General features: G+C 46.7%; 1 protein-coding gene across 1 annotated transcript in view; it reads left to right on the top strand.

Annotated features, from left to right (window-relative positions):
- The window catches only part of LOC148816205 (SH2 domain-containing protein 3C-like), an 89525-nt gene extending 70543 nt beyond the window's left edge, over window positions 1-18982 (top strand). Inside the window, exons 4-12 of the mRNA XM_088940784.1 lie at window positions 2720-2848; window positions 6601-7034; window positions 8695-8819; window positions 9452-9975; window positions 11550-11665; window positions 12168-12339; window positions 13040-13151; window positions 14234-14440; window positions 14564-18982. Of these exons, the coding sequence (XP_088796910.1) occupies window positions 2720-2848; window positions 6601-7034; window positions 8695-8819; window positions 9452-9975; window positions 11550-11665; window positions 12168-12339; window positions 13040-13151; window positions 14234-14440; window positions 14564-14739 (1995 nt within the window). The 3' untranslated portion in view covers window positions 14740-18982. The remainder of the gene's footprint in view (window positions 1-2719; window positions 2849-6600; window positions 7035-8694; window positions 8820-9451; window positions 9976-11549; window positions 11666-12167; window positions 12340-13039; window positions 13152-14233; window positions 14441-14563) is intronic.
- Window positions 18983-19551: the final 569 nt, after the last annotated feature.

Consider the following 19551-nt stretch of genomic DNA (forward strand, 5'->3'; position numbering starts at 1 on the left):
CCCCCCCCCCCCCTTGTTTAATGAGACTCTCGGTGAGCCAAAACCAGGTGGTTGCTCCCGAGGGAAGGAGCAGAAACGGTAACCTCAGCACATATCAGGAAGCAGGCCGACAGGCGAGCAGTTCGAGAAGATAAACAGGTTAGGGGGGCCTGATTGGATTAGCTCAACAGTTCGATAACGCACACATTACGCACAATTATGACCTTCTTGGTCAAGCGGGAGGCCGAGGGCACTCTGGCACAGCGGCTCTGGGGCGGAGGAAGGGCTGGACTTGTTGACTGTCCCTGTCTTCATGCCTGCCTGGACGTGAAGGACCCTCAGAGACCCAGGCTGTGCTGGTTGCTTGTCATTCTTTCTCCTCGCGCAGTTTCTCCCCTTCCAGTCAGTGCGTGCCTTCATGCACGGCGTGTGGAATCTCTTTTCCATGGACCTGAAGTGAACAGGATCACCTGAATTACTGGGCTCCAGCACTGTGCACTCGGTTTGACTGCTGTTTTTTGGCTCTCCTGGTTCCGGGGTTACCCCTGGAGCTGTCCAGCGAGACTCATTCGGAGAGTACTTCAAGTAAAGTTCAAACCCGCGGCCCTAGCTGCCTGCATTTTCTCTGCCTTCTGTCCTTGTGACAAGGAGAAACAGCAGCTACCCCAGTCAACCCAGGACAGAGTCCAGGCGTGTCAGCAATATGCTGTGACTGCAAACATTCTGTCTGTGCTGCAGAGCTGGGTAAGGGGTCATGAGGGAGCAGGTTGTGCACAGCCATGGACAGACTCCCGCCGTTCACCTAAAGTTCTCAACAGCCTGCCAGCGGTCCCCGGGCTGCTGCAGACGTGCAATAAAACCACTTTGAAGGGCTGCTTTTTCGCAAATGCGACTTTTTAATGGGCAAAACCTCAGCATAGGGGTGTTACCCCTGGTGTCCTGGCCAAATTTCCCCCCCTGGCCTTTACCCATCATGGCCTCCTAATACTCCCTTTGTGAGGTGGCTTAATGAAAGTAGCAGGGACCAAGCCCTTGGGCCAGAAACGGTAATAATCACGTCTGGCAAAATGAGGCGCTGTATCGCCATTTCTCTCAGGTCTGCCCTGGTTGGGGCTGCCAGTCGTTTTGACTCAAGACCCCAGTTCAATAAATGTACGAAACGACAAATAATCCCTTCTGAGCTTTTCCATCTTACATCAGTTTGGAGCCTGTCAAGAGACTTCGAAAACTGTCTCGGTTACCCGCGTCCAGAGGGATTAAAGAGGCCTATTTTGTTAATCAACTTTACTTGTGCTATATAAGATGTGACTTGCAAACAAGTCACAGATGGTCCTTAATTGAACAATAACTTCCATTTAAAAAAACCAAAGAGACGATTAGAGTAGCCTATAATGCTCACCTGTCTGGGGCTCTCCACAATGCGATTAGAAACCCCTGATCTCTACCTCGACTTGAGAGGAACACATGACAGATATCCGTTTGTCACCAAATTATGAACCGTTCAGACGTTGGGGCCTCGTCTTCTGGGATTCGGCAGGGAAACCATTAGGCTTGCAGTTTGACCCTGCTGCGGTTTTTTCACTTTTTGTTTCTTTTTTTTTTTTTGCTTCACGCCTGCCGCGTTGAACGCGCGGCATCAAATTAAATCGGAAGGGAAAACGGCAGCAATTTCATATCCCCTCCGTCTCCCCTGGGGAGAGAAGTCAGAGGCAGCAACTTAATCAATTTCTCTTTGGGAGCGAGGGGGGGGAACCGTCAAGAAATGACCCAGAGCTGGAGAAATTGATCGCGTTGTGCCTTTGCCTCAGCCTCTTCTACTGAGGTTCTGCCAAGAATGAGAAACAGCAAAGAAAAGCACAAGGCAGAAATTGCCTTTATCATATTTTAGACCTTATTAAAAATTCAGCAGTCTGTTCTGGAGCAACGGTCTTTTTTTTTTTTACTTCTTATATTTAAGAACAGTCACCTACGGCACCGGACTCTCACTCGGGCTCTGCAATAAAACAAACCACGCCGTTATCCAAAGTTAACAGGACCTTGAACAAAAAAGCACGTTTTTCAGCCTGGATGTAAAAGCGCTGGGGTTTGATTGTTGCGCTTTTCGTTCTGTGTGGTCTTACCTGTGGGTCGGCCGCAGACTGAATGATGTGAGATCAGAATTTCAGCCAGCAGCCATGTCACCCTGCAACTCACAAATGACAACCCACTGAAGCTTAGCCTGGTCAGTACCTGGATGAGAGACCTCCTGGGAAACACTAAGGTTGCTGCAGGAACAGGTGTTAGTCAGGAGAGCAGGGGGCGCTCACCCTGCGGTCTGTGTGGGTCCTAATGCCCCTGTGTATTGACGGATGAGATGTAAAACCGAGGTCCTGACTCTCTGTGGTCATTACAAATCCCAGGGCGTTTCTCAAAAAGAGTAGGGGTGTAACCCCAGTGTCCCGGGCCAAATTTCCCCCTGGCCTTTACCAGTCATGGCCTCCAAATAACCTCCATCTCTGAACTGGCTCCATCACTCTGTTCTTCTCCCCACTGAGAGCTGGTGTGTGGGGAGCAGACTGGCGCACTCTGGCTGCCGTCGCATCATCCAGGTGGGGCTGCACACTGGTGGTGGTAGTGGGATTCCTCATTACCTGTAAAGCGCTTTGAGTGGAGTGTCCAGAAAAGTGCTATATAAGTGTAAGGAGTTATTATTATTAATTTCACCTGATGTGCCACGTCTGCTCCTCTTTTCTTTCCCCAGTTCTCAAAGGAGAAGTACCTTTTGGACTCGCCCCCGGAGAAGCTGAGACGGGAGCTGGAGGAGGAGTTGAAGCTGAGCAGCAGCGACCTGCGCAGTCACGGCTGGTACCACGGGCGCATCCCCAGAGAGGTGAGGCTCCTGACCGCAGGAATGCGCACGTAATCCAGTGCCAGATTTCCCATGAGGCACTGTAAGCGCAGAGCCTAGGGCCTACAGATGTTTTAGGGCCCGCGAAGGAGGGAAACACTAGTGACTAACGAAAAACGAGCTGGAACAACATGCTTGCGATCGACTCTAGGGGCTCCAAATCAATAACCGTACGCTACCAGAAGGCTGTTCTAGAAACTAGAAGTCTCGAAGTGACAGTCGCTTGACTCGCTCCATCAATCACGCGGTTTAGCATCGGAATAGTTGAAAGTGCATCTTGCCAATCGACGTCATTCAATTGGCGTTTACCCCTCTTTTTGCACATTTCGGAGAGAAAGTGCCCAGGACCTACAAACACCAAAATCCGGCCCCGACGTAATCTGATCTGCGGTAACACGTTCGGCATTTGTCGAGCAGCACCACCCCTGTTTGCCGTGACCCTGGGGGATATAAACTTTTCAGGAAGTACTAAGGAAAGAGAGGAAGCATCATTGTTAAGGGATATAGCGTTTTGTGCAGAACAATATGTGACTTTCAATGCAATGTTCAATTCACATGCAGGAGAAGGATACTTCAGGCAAAGCAGTTAATGAATTTAGCTAGCTAGGGGTGTTACCCCAATGTCTTGGGCAAATTACCCCCTAGCCTTTACCACTCATGGTCTCCTAATAACCCCCATCTCTGAACTGGCTTCATCACTCTACTCTCCTCCGTACTGAGCTGGTGTGTGGTGAGTGTACTGGTGTACTATGGCTGCCGTCACATCATCCAGGTGGGGCTGCTCACTGGTGGTGGTAGTGGGATTCCTCATTACCTGTAAAGTGCTTTGAGTGGAGTGTCCAGAAAAGCTCTATTTTAGTGTAAGGAATTATGAATTATTATTATTAGCTCTTTAAAATGTCTCTACTGTTACGATCTAAACATGAGGCTAGAGTGAATCATTCTTACACCTCTGTTGGCTCTGTGTGCAAGCAGTATACTGCTAGCTCCAAATTTATTCCTTGCCTTTAACACAATACAGCTGAAAGTAGCAAAAAACAAAGCAAGTGTACGTTCTGTGTTTTTACAATATAATAAAGTGCAATGTGTCTCTATTGCACTACATTTCTTCATGACAAGAGATGCAATAGGGAACTCATTATAAACTGAGATAATTGAAGTGCTTACTTAATTTGGAATAGGCCCTTTGGACTGGAATTAAAGTGAGCTGAAAGGTCTATGAAACCTCTCATTTTCCCCTAGTGTACTTTTTGAATGATGGATGGTGTTTTTTTTAAAAACCTCAATATGTAGAGAATGTTGATATTATGGGATTCCTTCAGCATTTTAACAACAGTAAACAGAAGAGGGGTCTTCCTAAATCCCTTTTTAACAACTGTTTGACACTTTAAAAAAAGGTGAAATCTGTGAGTTTCATTTTGACTCAGGCTTTGAAAGTCTTCAAAAACAGTTCTGTGTGTTTTGTTTAAGTGTCCAGATTCCTGTCGGCTTCAATAATCTTTTGCTGCCTTCAGCAACAGCCATATCTGGAGGGCTTTGTGAATTTCACCCTGTCTTGCCCTGTACAAAGTAAAACAGTTTAAGTCACACTTCACTTTTTAGTCTTCCTTTTTATAGTACAGTGAAGAGGTGAAGAGATTGGCGTCTGTTGACCTCTGTCAGGCATAGCTGAAATGTGATGGGAGATTATATCAACTATACTCAATCTGAGAGGCTATGCGGTCTTCTTTTCTTTTCCCAGCTTTTAAATTAATGTCTGTCAAGCATCTTTTAATATGAATCTGCTCCACGTTACCATAATGTATTCAGGCAGATACTTGAAACGGATGTAAACAAGGAAAATCCTCCCTCTTCTCTATCAACTATGTTGTTTCCATGGCTCCCATTTCCTACACAGCTTTATGTGGGTAAAGAGCTTACCAACTGCGCCCTCTTGTGGTAGCGAAGATTACTGCAGCACAATGTGGTTACCTGCTTACATTTTCTTCGCTTTGGTTTTAATCTTATTTTTAGAGTTTAGAGATTAATGAAGTGTTGTACAGAGACCTGCGTAGGAAGTGCAGAAATCTAAAACACATCCTACGTTTCTATTTAAACTCAGGCTGGCTTTTTTTTTTTAGCAGTGCTCAAATATTTTCCAGCATTTAGTAAAATTGAAGAAAAAGTGGGGAACAGCATTTCCCTTATTCTCCTGTAACTCTTAATGTTTTATGGTTTGTTACATAATAATCTTGATTCCTAGGAGTCACAGATCTGTAGGCCTTTCTGTGTCTTTAGTACAAACAACTTTAAGGCTTGCGGAGAACATTTGGCCCAATTAAAGGTTAACTGCAGTCCCAATTTCTCAGACCGGTCGTTAAAGCTCTGTAAAAAAATAAACTCATTGACATTACAGAAAAAAAAAATGTACACATTTCAAATAAAGCTCAAAATTGTGAGCTTTGTGGAAGTCGCCATGCTGTTGCAAACTTGCCCTCGAGTTCCCATGAGTTGTGAGGTGATGCGGCCCTTCCTGCTCACTAGTCACTGGAATGACAAAAGTAATGTGATGGACGAGCGAATAACTACAGGGCGTGCAGCAGGCATTTCACTGCAGAAATGTTCCACCATGATCTCCCGTGATCCGAGTTAACAAGTCAGTCATATTTGTTGGCCAAACCGTTGCAAAATCAAAACAATATTTCCATTGGATTTAAAGAGTTTACAATGTTTACGATGTCATAGGGCCGCACACATCACCAGATGTTTTGTTGCCCCGTTCACAGAACTAGCTGGATAATTTAATCTATTTTGTGATGTAAACTGGAGGTTTTACAGGTTACAATGTACATTTTATTTTCATTGTGGTTTGAATGCTCTCCTCAGTCTTTCCAATAGTTTTGCAGTTCCCCTGTAATCCTAATCCGGCCTATTTAATGCCATATTTTCTGTAGGTCTTAAACTGTTGAGGATACCAATTGATTTAAAGACCCCAACCTAAGACAACCTTTGCATTGGTCTTGTTCCATCCAAATATTGGAAATTTGAAGGGATATCTCAGGGTTTAATAGCTGAGTATTTTAGGAAGCTTATTCTGTTATTAATAACTAAGTATGTTAATTGTACTGTCAGAAACCACTCAAAACTCTAGTAATATTGTGTAAAGAGTCAAGAGGACATATTGAAGCTAGTATCTCCCAATTTTCCTTTGCCATCTTCCTTTGCTTGGCACCTCAATACCTGTCTGAACTTTTATCGCCCTACTCCCCACCTCGCAACCTCCGCTCTTCAAATTCTGCTCTCCTTACTGTCCCCCAAGCCCGTCTACATTGTATGGGCGACAGGGCCTTCTCCTGTTATGCCCCCAAGCTCTGGAACTCTTTGCCCAAGGATATCGGAGAGTCACCTTCTCTAAACTCCTTCAAATCCAGATTCAAAACCTTCTTCTTCAGAAAAGCCTTTACTTAACTGGTTCCATTCTTCACCCCTCTGCTCTTCTTAATACCACCTTCCACGGTCTCCTCTATTGTTATTGTTGTATTGTTGTAATTATAATTGTCTCCTATCTTGTGAAATCTTCTTATTTATTGTTGTAGTCTTCTTATTTATTGTTATTGTCATCCTGTAAAGCGCTTTGAGAAGCCACCTTTAAAGGCGCTATATAAAATAAAGTTTATTATTATTATTATCTCTGTTTAAGCAGACAGGCGCTGATGTCATGATGTTCACGCTACTGATCACGTGTTTCTCGACAGGTCTCGGAGACGCTAGTCTTGAGGAACGGTGATTTCCTGATCCGGGACTCCCTGACCAGCGTCGGTGATTACGTCCTGACCAGCCGCTGGAACCATGAGGTCCTGCACTTCAAGATCAGCAAGGTGCTGGTCAAATCCAGCGACTCGTACTCCCGGGTCCAGTACCTTTTGGAGCGCGAGAGCTTCGACTCGGTACCGGCCCTGGTGCACTACTATGTGGGCAATCGGCGACCCGTATCCCAGCAGAGTGGCGCCCACATTTACTGTCCCATCAACCGCACTCTGCCCCTCCGGTACCTGGAGGCCAGCTTTGCCTTGGCCAATGGGAAGCATAATCTCAGCCAGTCTCCCACCAATCAGAGAGGAGCACACATCAAGAGGCGGAGCGTCACCATGACGGATGGGCTGACCACTGAGAAAATCATCCCTCACAGGTGAGGCTGGGGGAGTACAGGCAAACTATGTGCTTCATTAACACAGCTGCAATGCACAGTGCTTCAACTGGGCCTATCCTGCATACAAACAGCTCTAGTACTATATTTCCTGTAATCCCTTTCCAAATTGCACATCTTAATTAACCCAACAAGCCCCATGCCCTTTTCTCTATCCTCTTAAATTCCTGTAGAATCCTGACACGCCGTCAGTCCAGTGTTACAGATCGTCGTGGAAGGATCAACAGCAGTGAGTCACAGATTCAAGGCAGGCGCCATTTCTCCACGCTTCACGTCGCAGTCTTGAGACTACCGCAATGTTTTAAACCGACAAAACCTCCCTGAAAGGCGTCAGCTCCATTTTTTCTAGCCAAATATCTGGACTACCCAGAATCGTGCCTCCAGGTTCAGAGCTTGCTCGGGATGTGTTATGGCACTGGCCAGATGAATTGTAGGACCCTACGTGGTGACTAAAGGATAAGATAAGATCACTTTATTAGCCATATACAGTTGCTTGCATTAGGAATTTATCTTTTTGCATACCCCAACTTGCTCTCCATGAGACACACAGACACATAGACAGGGAGAGAAGCTTGGAGTCAGAGCGCAGGGTCAGCCATTTATAGGATCTTGAGAGTTAGAACGAAAATCCGAGTGTACTTATCCGAATCGCCGTTCAAAGGCCGCGGTCAAAGACAGGTCCGTTGGTCAGGAAGCCAAAGGTTCAGAAGCCAGGAAATTTGCAGAGGCATCTCGAGACAGAGATGAGGAGCTCCACTTGGTGGAAACCAATACTGAGCGTTGAGGTGACGGTGGTGAGGGCTTAAGTGTTCTGGGATGTAGTGGGTGCGGGGGATGAAAGACAGGCATGATTGGTTGATGAGTTAATGCGACTGCGTTTGTTGGAATTGGAGAGGACTGTCGTGTGGTTGGGAACAATGTGGGGGCGTTGGCGGGACTCTCCCTAGGGTTGTGCTCCGATTGTGGGTGGTCGTGACGGTGTGGTCTTTATTCACATAGGGAGCCCAGCCCAGGTGGCAGTGCAGACCTGTGCTTGCGCAGGACACCGGTTTTAGCCCCTGGGACGTGTCTGGGATCCGAGCAGGGGATGAGGTGATTTCAGCAGTGGCTGTCCCCATCCGGTGGGGTTGTAGTGGTGCACACGGCTTGCACACCAGAAACTCACTATCGGCAGCCGACACTGAATCGGCTCGGGTCTGCAGCTTCCCGCTTGTCCTCCACGCACACAATAAGCACCTTTGCCTGCTGCTCTCACTGCACCCCACACTGACGCACCCTGCAAAGCTGCCTGATTGCATGGGTTGGTCACGTGCGATGACACTGCTCCCTCTTCCTGTTCGCCGCTAGTCGTGAGAAAGGAGGTCGAAGTCTTCTCGAGCTTTACTCTTTTTTAGAGTTCAAGTACATGCCTTTTGAGGTATGTGATGGAGTATCCCCTGTTATTGCTATGATGCATGAAGTTAGAGAGTCTTCTCCCCTCACGTTGATCACAAACCTGTCACCTCCTGCGTTTGAGTTGTTTTCTTGTGGTGGTTTTTTTTTGGAGCGCTTCAATGCTTACCTGCGCAGTAGCGGTAGGGAGCAGGTGCTGGCTTATACCTCATCCTCTTTCATTGCTCACTCCGTCTTCTCCCCTTTGCAGCCCTTCCACTTTACACCACAAGGAGGCGATCAGGAACTGCGCGCTCAGTATGGACCAGATCCAGGAGTTCAGCTGCCCCATGTCTCCGGTCAGCGAGACCCCCCTCTCGCCAGCGTACAGCTCCAGTGAGTCCTCTCATGGCCACTCATTTCTGTGCCATTCTGTATCCCGAGCCCCACTTGTTCTTGTCCTCGATAGTCATTAACATTAACATCACTTTATTGGCCACATACAATTTCTTGCATTAGGAATTCGTCTTTTCGCAGACCCCAGCTTGCTCTCCATGAGACACACAGACAGGGAGAGAGAAGCTTGGCTGTAATTGTACAGCGCCCCTGGAGCAGTTGGGGTTAAGGGCCTTGCTCAGGGGCCCAACGGAGTAGGATTCCTCTGCCGGCCGCGGGATTTGAACCGGCAACCTCCCAGCCACAGGCGCAGATCCTGAGCCACAGTGCCACTGCTCCGCCCCTATAAAGGAAACTCGTGGCGATAGCTGGATTTGAACACCCGACCTCACGCTTATAAGTCAGTCACTTAAGACCATCACACCACTGACGCAGTCAGAAAGGACTCTTTGATTTTCATTTTAAAAAATGAGCCCAGCGGTATTTGTTTGAACAGAAATGCATTTGAGCAACGTTTCCAGGCAAAAGGGAACCGCCGACTTGTCAGACCTGTTTGCATTGGCGGGGCAGTAGCCCTTGGAAATAACGTTAATCTCCTGTTTTTCTCCTCTCGTCTGGCTTGCACCCACCAGTTAACAGACACAAGAGTCCGGCTGTGGGCAGGGTGCCAGCCATGGTGCCCACTTCCCCGGTGATGCGGCGCTCCAGTGAACCCCAGCTCTGCCCCTCCTCGAACAATAACGTGTCCTGCGCTGACCTGTCCCCCACTGCCCACTCCACGCCAGCGCACGGGTACTACCCTCCGAACGCCACGGATCCAGACGGGGCAGGCGGGCACTACTGCGAGCTCCGGCCCACCCCCACGCCCGGGCCCCTGCCCACGAAGAGCTACGTGGAGAGGCTGCGGGTGGAGGAGACCAGCCAGGTGTTAGATTCGGGGGGGTGCCCAGGCGGCAGGGAGGAGCTGGGGGAGGACTCGTTCACTCCACCCCTGGTGGAAATGACCTCCGCCTTCAAGCCCAACGGGTACCAGTCCCTGCTGGTGCCGGCTGAAAATAAGCCACTGGAGATGTCTGTCCTGAAAAGGGTGAAGGAGCTACTGGCCGAGGTGGATGCAAAGACTGCCGCCAAGCACATCACCAAGGCTGACTGCATGGTAGGCCTCTGACTTTCTGGTCCCTGCTCTAACGGCTCGAGCTGGCAGCTTCAGGGGAAGGTGGTGACCCGCCTGCCTTTCCTAATATGACTAAGCTGGGCGGGTGGCATCCTTGCTGGAGAAGGAAGTCATACTGTATACTTGGAGACGTTAAAGGGGACCCGCAATATTTTTATACTTTTGGGGTTAGAAAGAATCGGCCATGAGGAGCGCATTTCAATCCATGATAAAAGTCAAATGCACACAGTCACTTGTAAAACCTGCAGTTTACATCGCAAAATAGACAACATTTCCAGGTCTGCGCAGCGCCATGTTCTGTGATTCAGAACGAGGCAACAAAACACCCAGTGAGGCGATGCAGCCCTCTAACTTTGTAAAGAAGCAGGCTTGGGAATCCAGCTCTTTTCATCCAGTAGAAATTTAGCTCTCGACTTTGAGAGGTTTTTGCGGACGCATACAACTTGCTCGCTAACTCTGCAGAGCAGGTCACCTTGAAACATTTCTGCGGCGAAATGGCCGCTGCACAGCCCGGACTTGTTCGCGTGTACATCGCAGGACCTCAGTCGTCGCAGTGACTAGGGAGCGGGAAGGGCCGCATCGCGTCACAGCTCGGGGGAACTCGCGGTCTTGCTCGTGGCGAGGCCGGGGGCTTGCGACAGCACGGCGGCTTACAGCACTTTCACAAAGTTCGGGAGTTTGCGCTTCATTCGGTCTTTGTAAAGTGTTGTGATACCGTCATCTCTTTTGTCATGGATATTTAGTAAGCCGGTCTGTGGGACTGGGACTGTAGCTCCCCTTGAAGTTTCAGTGTACAGCATGCTTCTTGACGAAGGTTAGGATTGCAATCCCAAAGTCTGCAAATGTATCTATGTTAACAGTACCACCCACAGCTCAGAAAACATTAGGTATCAGATAGTGTAGTATCATTTTTGAAGGGGGAGTGTTTAAATCATGTGTTGCTTGCTTTGAATTCAGGAATAGAATTCAGCTCAAGGTAAAATGAGGCCAGCAGTTATTCCCCCCACTGCTAAGTGAAGAAGGGCAAAGAGATCATCACCTCTGGAGATCAAAGTCAATTAGTCCACTGTACCTCTTGGACTTCTTCCCACTTGGGGGAATGGTCCCTTCCCTTCATTGCAGACACAATGGTCCACTCCAGGAGCCTTTGCTTTTTTATTCATATTGCAAATACTGTTGCGTGTCACCTGTCCATCATCCAGCCCCATGTTCACGATATCAGCCCTGCTCCTTGAGTAAGTTTCTGTTTTTACTAATGAAGAACGGTTGACCCACCTCTGCCCTTAAACGCGTCATAAACATAAAACTCTCCAGTGCCATGCAACGGAGAACTTGATTCATACCCACTGCACAGCTAACAGGAGATTAAGAGACCAATTCAATTAACATCTGAACTGCAGAAAATGGTGTGAGGAACTGGGGATTAATCCAATAAATGGCTGGGAATACATGATGATATTTATTGCCATAATTATTTGATAAAGGCCGAATGAATTAATTCATTTCAGGAGCCGTGAACAGAGCTGTTCAGCTGTCCCTCTCTGGTTTGCCTGCAGGTTGCCAGGATACTGGATGTTACTAAGGAGACGCAGAGGATGATGGGAGTGAGCTCCGGCCTGGAGCTGTTGACCCTTCCTCATGGACACCAGCTCAGACTGGACCTGCTGGAGAGGTGAGAGGGTTTAGGGCTGCAAGAGGGGGATATAAATAAAGACACAGTCTCTCTCAAGTGACATATGCAAGGGTAAAAGGGGAAAAACTCCCTTAAGGCTTGGGCCTCAAGTTACTTTGCTACAGTCATACCCTTTCGACATACCACTTCCTACCTTGTTGGAGCGACGGCCTAATAGCTCCAAGTTTCCCGGTTTCAGTTCCAGAGTTTGTACATTCTCCTGATCTTTTCTTGGATTTTCATCTGGGTACTCTGGTGTTTTCCTCCCTCCTCCAAAAATGAGGTCAGTTTGAATGGATCCCAGGTACTCATTCTAAAACGAAAATCTGCTCCAGTTGATTTATGCCATGAACTTGTTGTTCTTACCGGTGGGAGACCTCTCTTCAGCTGGCTGTTGATTCACCTCTGTCGGGCACTGCTCTTTCTTCCTGCTGGGTGGTGGGGGGGAGCTTAGTTGCTGGTGTTCCTGATTGCATTGGCGATGCGGACGTCTTCCCCGCAGGTTCCACACCATGTCCATCATGATGGCCGTGGACCTGCTGGGCTGTACCGGGAGCACGGAGGAACGCGCCGCCCTCCTGCACAAGACCATCCAGCTGGCGGCCGAGCTCAAGAGCAACCTGGGCAACATGTTCGGCTTCGCCGCCGTGATGAGGGCCCTGGAGCTGCCCCAGGTAACGCGGGCCGGGCGTCGGAGCGCGGGTGAAGGCAGCGGAGGCAGCTCATGTAGAGAAGGGGGAGGCTTTCGTTTAAAACATGTCAGCAGCCATATCACCCTGCAACTCACAGCTGGCAGCCCCACTGGAGCTCAGCAGGTGTGAGCCTGGTCAGTACCTGGATGGGAGACCTCCTGGGAAAAACTAAGGTTGCTGCTGGAAGGGGTGTTAGTGGGGCCAGCAGGGGGCGCTCACCCTGCGGTCTGTGTGGGTCCTAATGCCCCAGTACAGTACGGGGACACTATACTGTAAACAGACCCTGTCCTTCAGATGAGATGTAAAACCGAGGTCCTGACTCTCTGTGGTCACTAAAAATCCCAGGGTGTTTCTCGAAAAGAGTAGGGGTGTAACCCCGGCATCCTGGTCAAATTTCCCATTGGCCTTTACCAATCATGGCCTCCCAATAATAATCCCTATCTATGAATTGGCTTCTTACTCTGCTCTCCTCCCCACGGAGAGCTGATGTGTGGTGAGCAGGCTGCCGTCACATCATCCAGGTGGGGCTGCACACTGGTGGTGGTGGAGGGGATCCCCATTACCTGTAAAGCGCTTTGAGTGGAGTGTCCAGAAAAGCGCTATATAAGTGTAAGCAATTATTATTATTAAAAATTCTCTTCTGTTTCGCTGCGTCTCACCCTCCCTTTCTCCGGCCGCTCAGATCGCCAGGCTGGAGCAGACGTGGGTGACCTTGCGCCAGCGGCACACGGAGGGAGCCATCCTCTACGAGAAGAAGCTGAAGCCCTTCATGAAGACCATGAACGACGGCAGGGGTAAACACACCGCGAAAGACATGGCTTTCTGGAGCGATCTGCAGCCCAGGGGTGGTCCATTCTGGCTTCGGAAATGACCAAAGCCCAGTAGTTTCTGTGGATCACCTTTGCCTGATCATTTCTGATAAACATTGTACCACTTCAGCTGTTCACTTAAGAATGTATTTAGAGATCCTTACGGCCCTACTGTGACCAGTGCTTTCCTGAATATATTGCTGTAAAAGCTAATTGTATGTGTAACACACTCCTTTTAAACAGATTATTAAGGGAAATCTATAAAACACGCTGGATTCTTGCTCTGGCTGGCCATGCCTGCATTATTACATTTCAGGGTTACAGTCTTTACACTTGTGCCATGTTGTATACATCAGATCAGCGTACTAAATTCTCAGCACCAGTGCACTAGTACCAGGGCAGGGCAATTTTCTGACAATTGCCATTTCCCTACTTCTGGAGAAATGAATGCAATCAGACCAGAACAGATTTCTGTTATTGGCTTTCACTAAAACTGTCCTCTAGACTTCACTAAATAAGAAGATCACTTTATTGGCCATATACAATTTCTTGCATTAGGAATTTGTCTTTTCACATACCCCAGCTTGCTCTCTATGAGACCCACAGGCACAAAGAGGGGGAGAGAGAAGCCTGGAGTCAGAGCGCAGGGTCAGCCATTTATATGGCACCCCTGGAGCAGCTGGGGTTAAGGGCCTTGCTCAGGGGCCCAATGGAGTAGGATTCCTTTGCCGGACACAGGATTTGAACCGGCAACCTTCTAGCCACAGGCACAAATGCTTAGTCACAGTGCCACCGCTCCGCCCGGATTTAGGATTGGTTAAATTAAGGATTGATTGGAATAAAGGCATGCAAAAGCAGAAAATAATAATTAATAATAATTACTTACAGTTATATAGTGCTTTTCTGGACACTTCACTCAAAGCACTTTACAGGTAATGGGGACTCCCCTCCACCCCCACTAGTTTGCAGCCCCACCTGGACGTATATGGATGTATATGGAAATATAAAAGGGCCTGGCTGCTAGACCTATCCTCTTAACTCCTCCTCTCTCTGTCTCACTCCCTCAGAAAGCTGTCCTCTCTCCAACACCTCGTTCCCCCACATTGTCCCTCTGCTCTCACTGCTGGAGAGGGGCGTGGCCATCGGAGAGGGGGTGGAGCCCTGGGAGAGCACGGACGCCGGAGTAGATGTGGTGATGAGTCACCTGGAGGCAGCACGTACCATTGCCCACCACGGGGGAATCTACCGCACAAATGCTGAGACCAAGTTGCAGGGTAGGTAGAGTTCTGTACAGAAACCTGCCAGAGTTCCCTGCTTGAAGTCCATGGTGGGCCTGTTTTTGGAAGTATCGCTGGTGTGGGCATCATCCCTGACTTCTCTTCCCTCTTTTCTTGCAGGATTCCAGGAGCGCCCGGAAATCCTGGAGGTTTTCCGGACAGAGTTTCAGATGCGGCTTCTATGGGGGAGCCGGGGTGTAGAGGGCAGCCAGGCAGAACGTTATGAGAAGTTTGACAAGGTCCTGACTGCACTGTCCAACAAACTAGAGCCTCCTGTCCGGCACAGTGAATTATAGCTCCCCCTCTCCCCCCCCCATATTGCACAGTGGAATGACCTTCCCCTGAATCTCTTGCACCAGGCTGGAACAGCTCACTGCAGGGAAACGGGGGTGGGACTGCGCTTAGAGGACTTGAAGCAGCAGATGCTCGAGATTTGCTGTGCATCACCGAAAAAGGCACAAGGGGCATAGATTATCAGGGTCTCTCTGCCAAAGTGCAACTGGCTTCCTTTTTAAAGAAAGGCAGATGTCGACTTAAATATGAGAAGGACAAACAGGTGTTGAAAGTGAAGCTCAAAACCTTAAAAATTGACCTGCATTCTGTGACCTCCTGATTATAGCTGACGGAAATCTAAGGAAAGAAAAATCATTTCATTGCGGCTGCTGCACCAAAAAGCGAGCAAGCACGTGCACTAAAAGCAGGGAAACCTCCACGTTTCGCTGTATTTAAGGACAGCTGATCTGCCTACTCTTTTAGGAGGATCTGAGTTACACTTTCAGTGCAGAGTCTTTGATCAATCTGGCCCTCGAATACTTTGCTTTAAAATTCCCTTGTCTCGTAGTTCTCATTGTACATTGAGCTGTGATCCAGTGCTGGCGGCCCATATTTTGACCCAAATTGTTGTGTCAAAGACTGCTCATGCGTTGCGGTCAACGTATTGTCAAATAACCTGACCTTAACCGCGTGAATTGAATACCAGGGCAGTACACTGGGCTGTGTCACATGAAAGCATGGGCAATATCTGGGACATACTGAACTTGCAAAATACCTAAACAAGATATCAGCCACACAAAGCACTTTTTTTGGCCTCAGTAATGTGTTTGACTCTTCAAACAATAGAACTTACTTCAAAAAATAGAATGTACTGTGCCAAAGTAGTTTCTATGCTACTTTAACCTTCCAGGTGACACATCTTTGCCATTTGCTCTTTTGCAGTTGTCTGAAGTTTGAGTCAACATCGAGTTGATTGTTATGTACCACAGAGCTTTACTCAGCTCACCCGTGCAGCTGTAAAAGTTTTGCCTTAGTGACAAATAATGGAATTGTTGAGCAAGGAGCTGCAGGAAACGAGTTCTATCTGCACGTTGACGATGTTGGGATAAGGTCATTTTTCTTAAACTGCTTTTTCTTCTTTGCACTCCTATTTTGGACATGCAAGCCCTGTGCGCAGGACACCTTCATGCTTCAGTCAGCTGAGTCTTTTGTACCCGTGAAATCAGTTTTATCATCGAATGCTGTTGTCCACACCATTTCGAATGCGTCGAGTGTTGTGAAAACGCTGAGGATAACTGGATTCAATCTGGCCTGAATATCTCCTTTCTGGAAACCGGTGTAATTATATATTATTTTAAGGAAGACCGTCAGTGGCTGAGAGATGGAGTGTCTGTAGCTCTGCGACTATTGTGTAGACAGACAGCAACAGCGGAATTAGATGGTTGCAGAGCTTTTCCTTGTAAGAGAGCCGGTGTTCGCGCTGAAAAAGAAGTCATGTGCTGAGTCATCACTGCTCATACCCAAAGCATAAAACCTAATATACTGATTTTATTAACAGGTAATGCGACTTCCTGCTGCACTAAGCAAACCGGGCTAAAAAAATATTTCCAAGAACACATACCAACCTTCTCCCTTGTCTGCTTTTGTAAATAATTGTAAAATATATCTGTATTTTATTTGACATCTTTACTGAATTAAGCTCAAGCATTCTTTTTTTTCTTGTGTTTTGAGATACTGTTGTTATTATTGTCTCTGAAATTGTAAATTACTGTCTGGTGGATTGAACTGAGGCACATTGGCGGAATATATTGCAGAATGAGGGGGTCTTTTTTTTTATTCCTGTTTTTTGAGCCTTTTTGACATGATATGAACCTGCTTTTAACGCTGAGCCACACTTTTCTGCGTGCCTGTCAGTGACAGCAGAAGCAGTCAAAGCTCTCAGCAGTGGTGACTGACACCTCTGCCAGTTCTTTTGGAAAATCTTTCAAAATTAAAAATACTCTTTATTTCACGGTGACATCTGATGACTTCCTCCTGAGAGCAGTTTTCAATTGACATTGCCATAATTATTTAGCCTTTGATTATTAATAATATTAATATAAATATTAATAATGATCTCCTGCTATTATTCCTTGTTTGGGACATTTTTGGTTCTCTTCCCCTTCAGACTTTTAATCAGCCCAGTACTTTATACTGGGGCGGCCCACCCTGGTCCTGGAAAAACACAATCCAGCAGATTTTATAAGTCAACCTTAATCATCAGTTAAAAAAGGGGGAGCCTTTGTATTTTGTTAATGTTAACAAATGTACATATAAAAGAGGCACTGGTTGAGCTACATACGGCATGTTCATAGTTTTATTCCAAAGGATCTCCAGATGACTTCATTAAACAAGGGATCTGCATAATAATAATCTTTATACATAGAACACCCTTTCAAAAATGAACATCTATATAAAATTTCTAGAGAGCCTAATCAAAATACACCTACTATAAAAATGAACAGATTGTAATGCATACGCATTCCATTCCTTTAGCGCTTTGAATTAAAATAACTGAATCAGTTATATAATGCACTGGCAGCCAATGCATTGAGGCCAACACAGGAGTAATGTGTGGTCTTATTATAGTATTATAGCTGCTGTATTGTGCACAAAGTACTGGAAAATCTATGAAATTGGTACAGTTGTCAAATTGAGATGTAGTAAAGGTATTACCAGCATAAAAAATATTAGGGACTATTTAATGTTAGTAATGTTACTGGACTGTTTAGTCATGTGTTTGTCACGTGACTAAAAGAATCAAAGAACTCTCCCGGTTTCCTCACCAGAGATTTAAGAGTTGAGGTCAGAAAGCCCAAGTCTATTTTTGTCAGAGCTGAGATGCTTTCAGCATTCAACTTCCTGTCTTCTTTTGGGTGAATCATAAGCCTTTTTTGAGGCGTGCATCTCGGAGCCAAATTGTTTCACTTCTCCGGAAATAGATGATTAAGCAACCAGATCTGCTGAGCTGTGACTCTCGGGGGCTGTGATTGGTCCTCCTTGCTGCGAACAGTACCTTCAGCCTGCCACTGCTACTGAGAGATAAAAGCCTGTATACACAGTCATATTCACCCACACATTATAAGGTAGGGGTGTGCCACTGCATGCACCTGAAGCTCAGAGGTAAAGTGAATGAGGTTCTGGAATCTAAAGCTGGTAGGATGAGTGTTTTGAAAGTCACCTCCAGCTTTATCTACTGCCTTGGGTTCAGCAGCACCTTATTCCTGGTGACTCTCGCATGCAAGCAATTTGGATCAAGGACAGAAGAGTCAAGAAAATCGTTTGAACGAGGGTAAACAGGAAGCAATTTAACCTACAGGACATCAAAAATAAATATTCTAGCGGCAAAGCTTCTCCTTGTTCCTATGTTTAGAATTGATTTTAATCAATTTCTCCTTCCATAAAATGACAGGAATGAGGAGGACTAATGGGTACTAAAATTGTACGTTTTTCTTTCACTCTTTTTAGACTTACTGAAGGAAAAATTTGATATCTGCTCACAAGGTTGCCCTCCTCGTAAACCGAACTTTATTTTATTACTGTTGAGCCTGTTGTGTTTTTAAAGCAGTATTCTCAAATGACCTCTCGTCTTAATGAACACCTCTACAGGGGTTGAAGGCCAGCCTCAAAAGGTGTGTCCAGGCAGTGAACTCATCTGATGGCTACTGCATCTCTGCCTCTTTTCCCACTAGTGACCTCTGGACACTTTCCTGTGTGGATATCAGAATTTAGAGTGACAACCTTTATCATAGCACCCATTGTGGTGACCTAGCAGGACTTGCTGGTATCAGCTGGTTTCTGGGATATTGCCGGTTCAAGTCCCAGTCAAACTACTTTTTTCCAAATTGTCTGGGGAGAACTGCAGCTAAGTGCAAGACAATATCAGCTGAGATGAGACAGTGGCTCATTCTTTTATCAAGCAAAGGAAGATTGGGGGTGTTGAGGTATGACGTAAAGAGAGCATTGGGGACTTTAACGTCCTGGATTGACAGCAGGAAAAAAAACCGAATTAAAAACCTACAGTTGCACTGGTCTGCATAATTTCCCATAATGCTCTTTGTCTCCACTCCTGTTGTACAGAATTGAGTGTTTCATCTTCTTCTGTAAATATTCATTCTTATCTCATTTCCTACTTGTAAAAACCACGAATTACATACTTTTCCTATGTATATATGCCATATTTTACCAATTGTTTTCCAAGAGAAATAAAATATAAGCTTGTGTCCATGAATTGTTTTGGTTATGGTTTCTCTTCATAAATTATTCCACCAAATGAATATTCATACCCAATCAATGCAAAGGCTGTGAAACAGGATTATACTTGTTCAGGCGTATTAAAATTGGAACCAATAAAAGGAAACTAGCACATGCATTTATCCTTTAAATAAATCTATTTCAATTGCATATTCCCCAAAGCAGAAACAGGGCAAATGGCCTTATCTAGGTTTGAGCAACACGCTGGATACAGAAATAAATGACATCATACAGATAATAGCTGTTACCTGACCTCCACCTGTACACCAGTCTTGTGCTCTCGGCTGTCTTATAATAACCTTTCAGTCTGCCAAGTAACCTTTGTCCATATGGGTGGTTATGCTTCCAACCGCTAGTATGATGATGTGGTTGGATTAAAGGTCTGGAGGCTCTCTGGCTGGAATCTCAGACAACTCTACTTTCACTTTTTTTGGTTTGGGTTCCACTGACAGCCGCCCTGCTGTGCCAACAGCCTCCAATTGATAGGCTGAGTAAACACGTCTCATGTGTTGCTTAACGCCCTCTTCAGAATATCAGATGAT

The sequence above is a fragment of the Atractosteus spatula genome, chromosome 23, assembly GCF_055471065.1.
Source record: "Atractosteus spatula isolate fAtrSpa1 chromosome 23, fAtrSpa1.hap1, whole genome shotgun sequence".
Classification (NCBI taxonomy): domain Eukaryota; kingdom Metazoa; phylum Chordata; class Actinopteri; order Semionotiformes; family Lepisosteidae; genus Atractosteus; species Atractosteus spatula.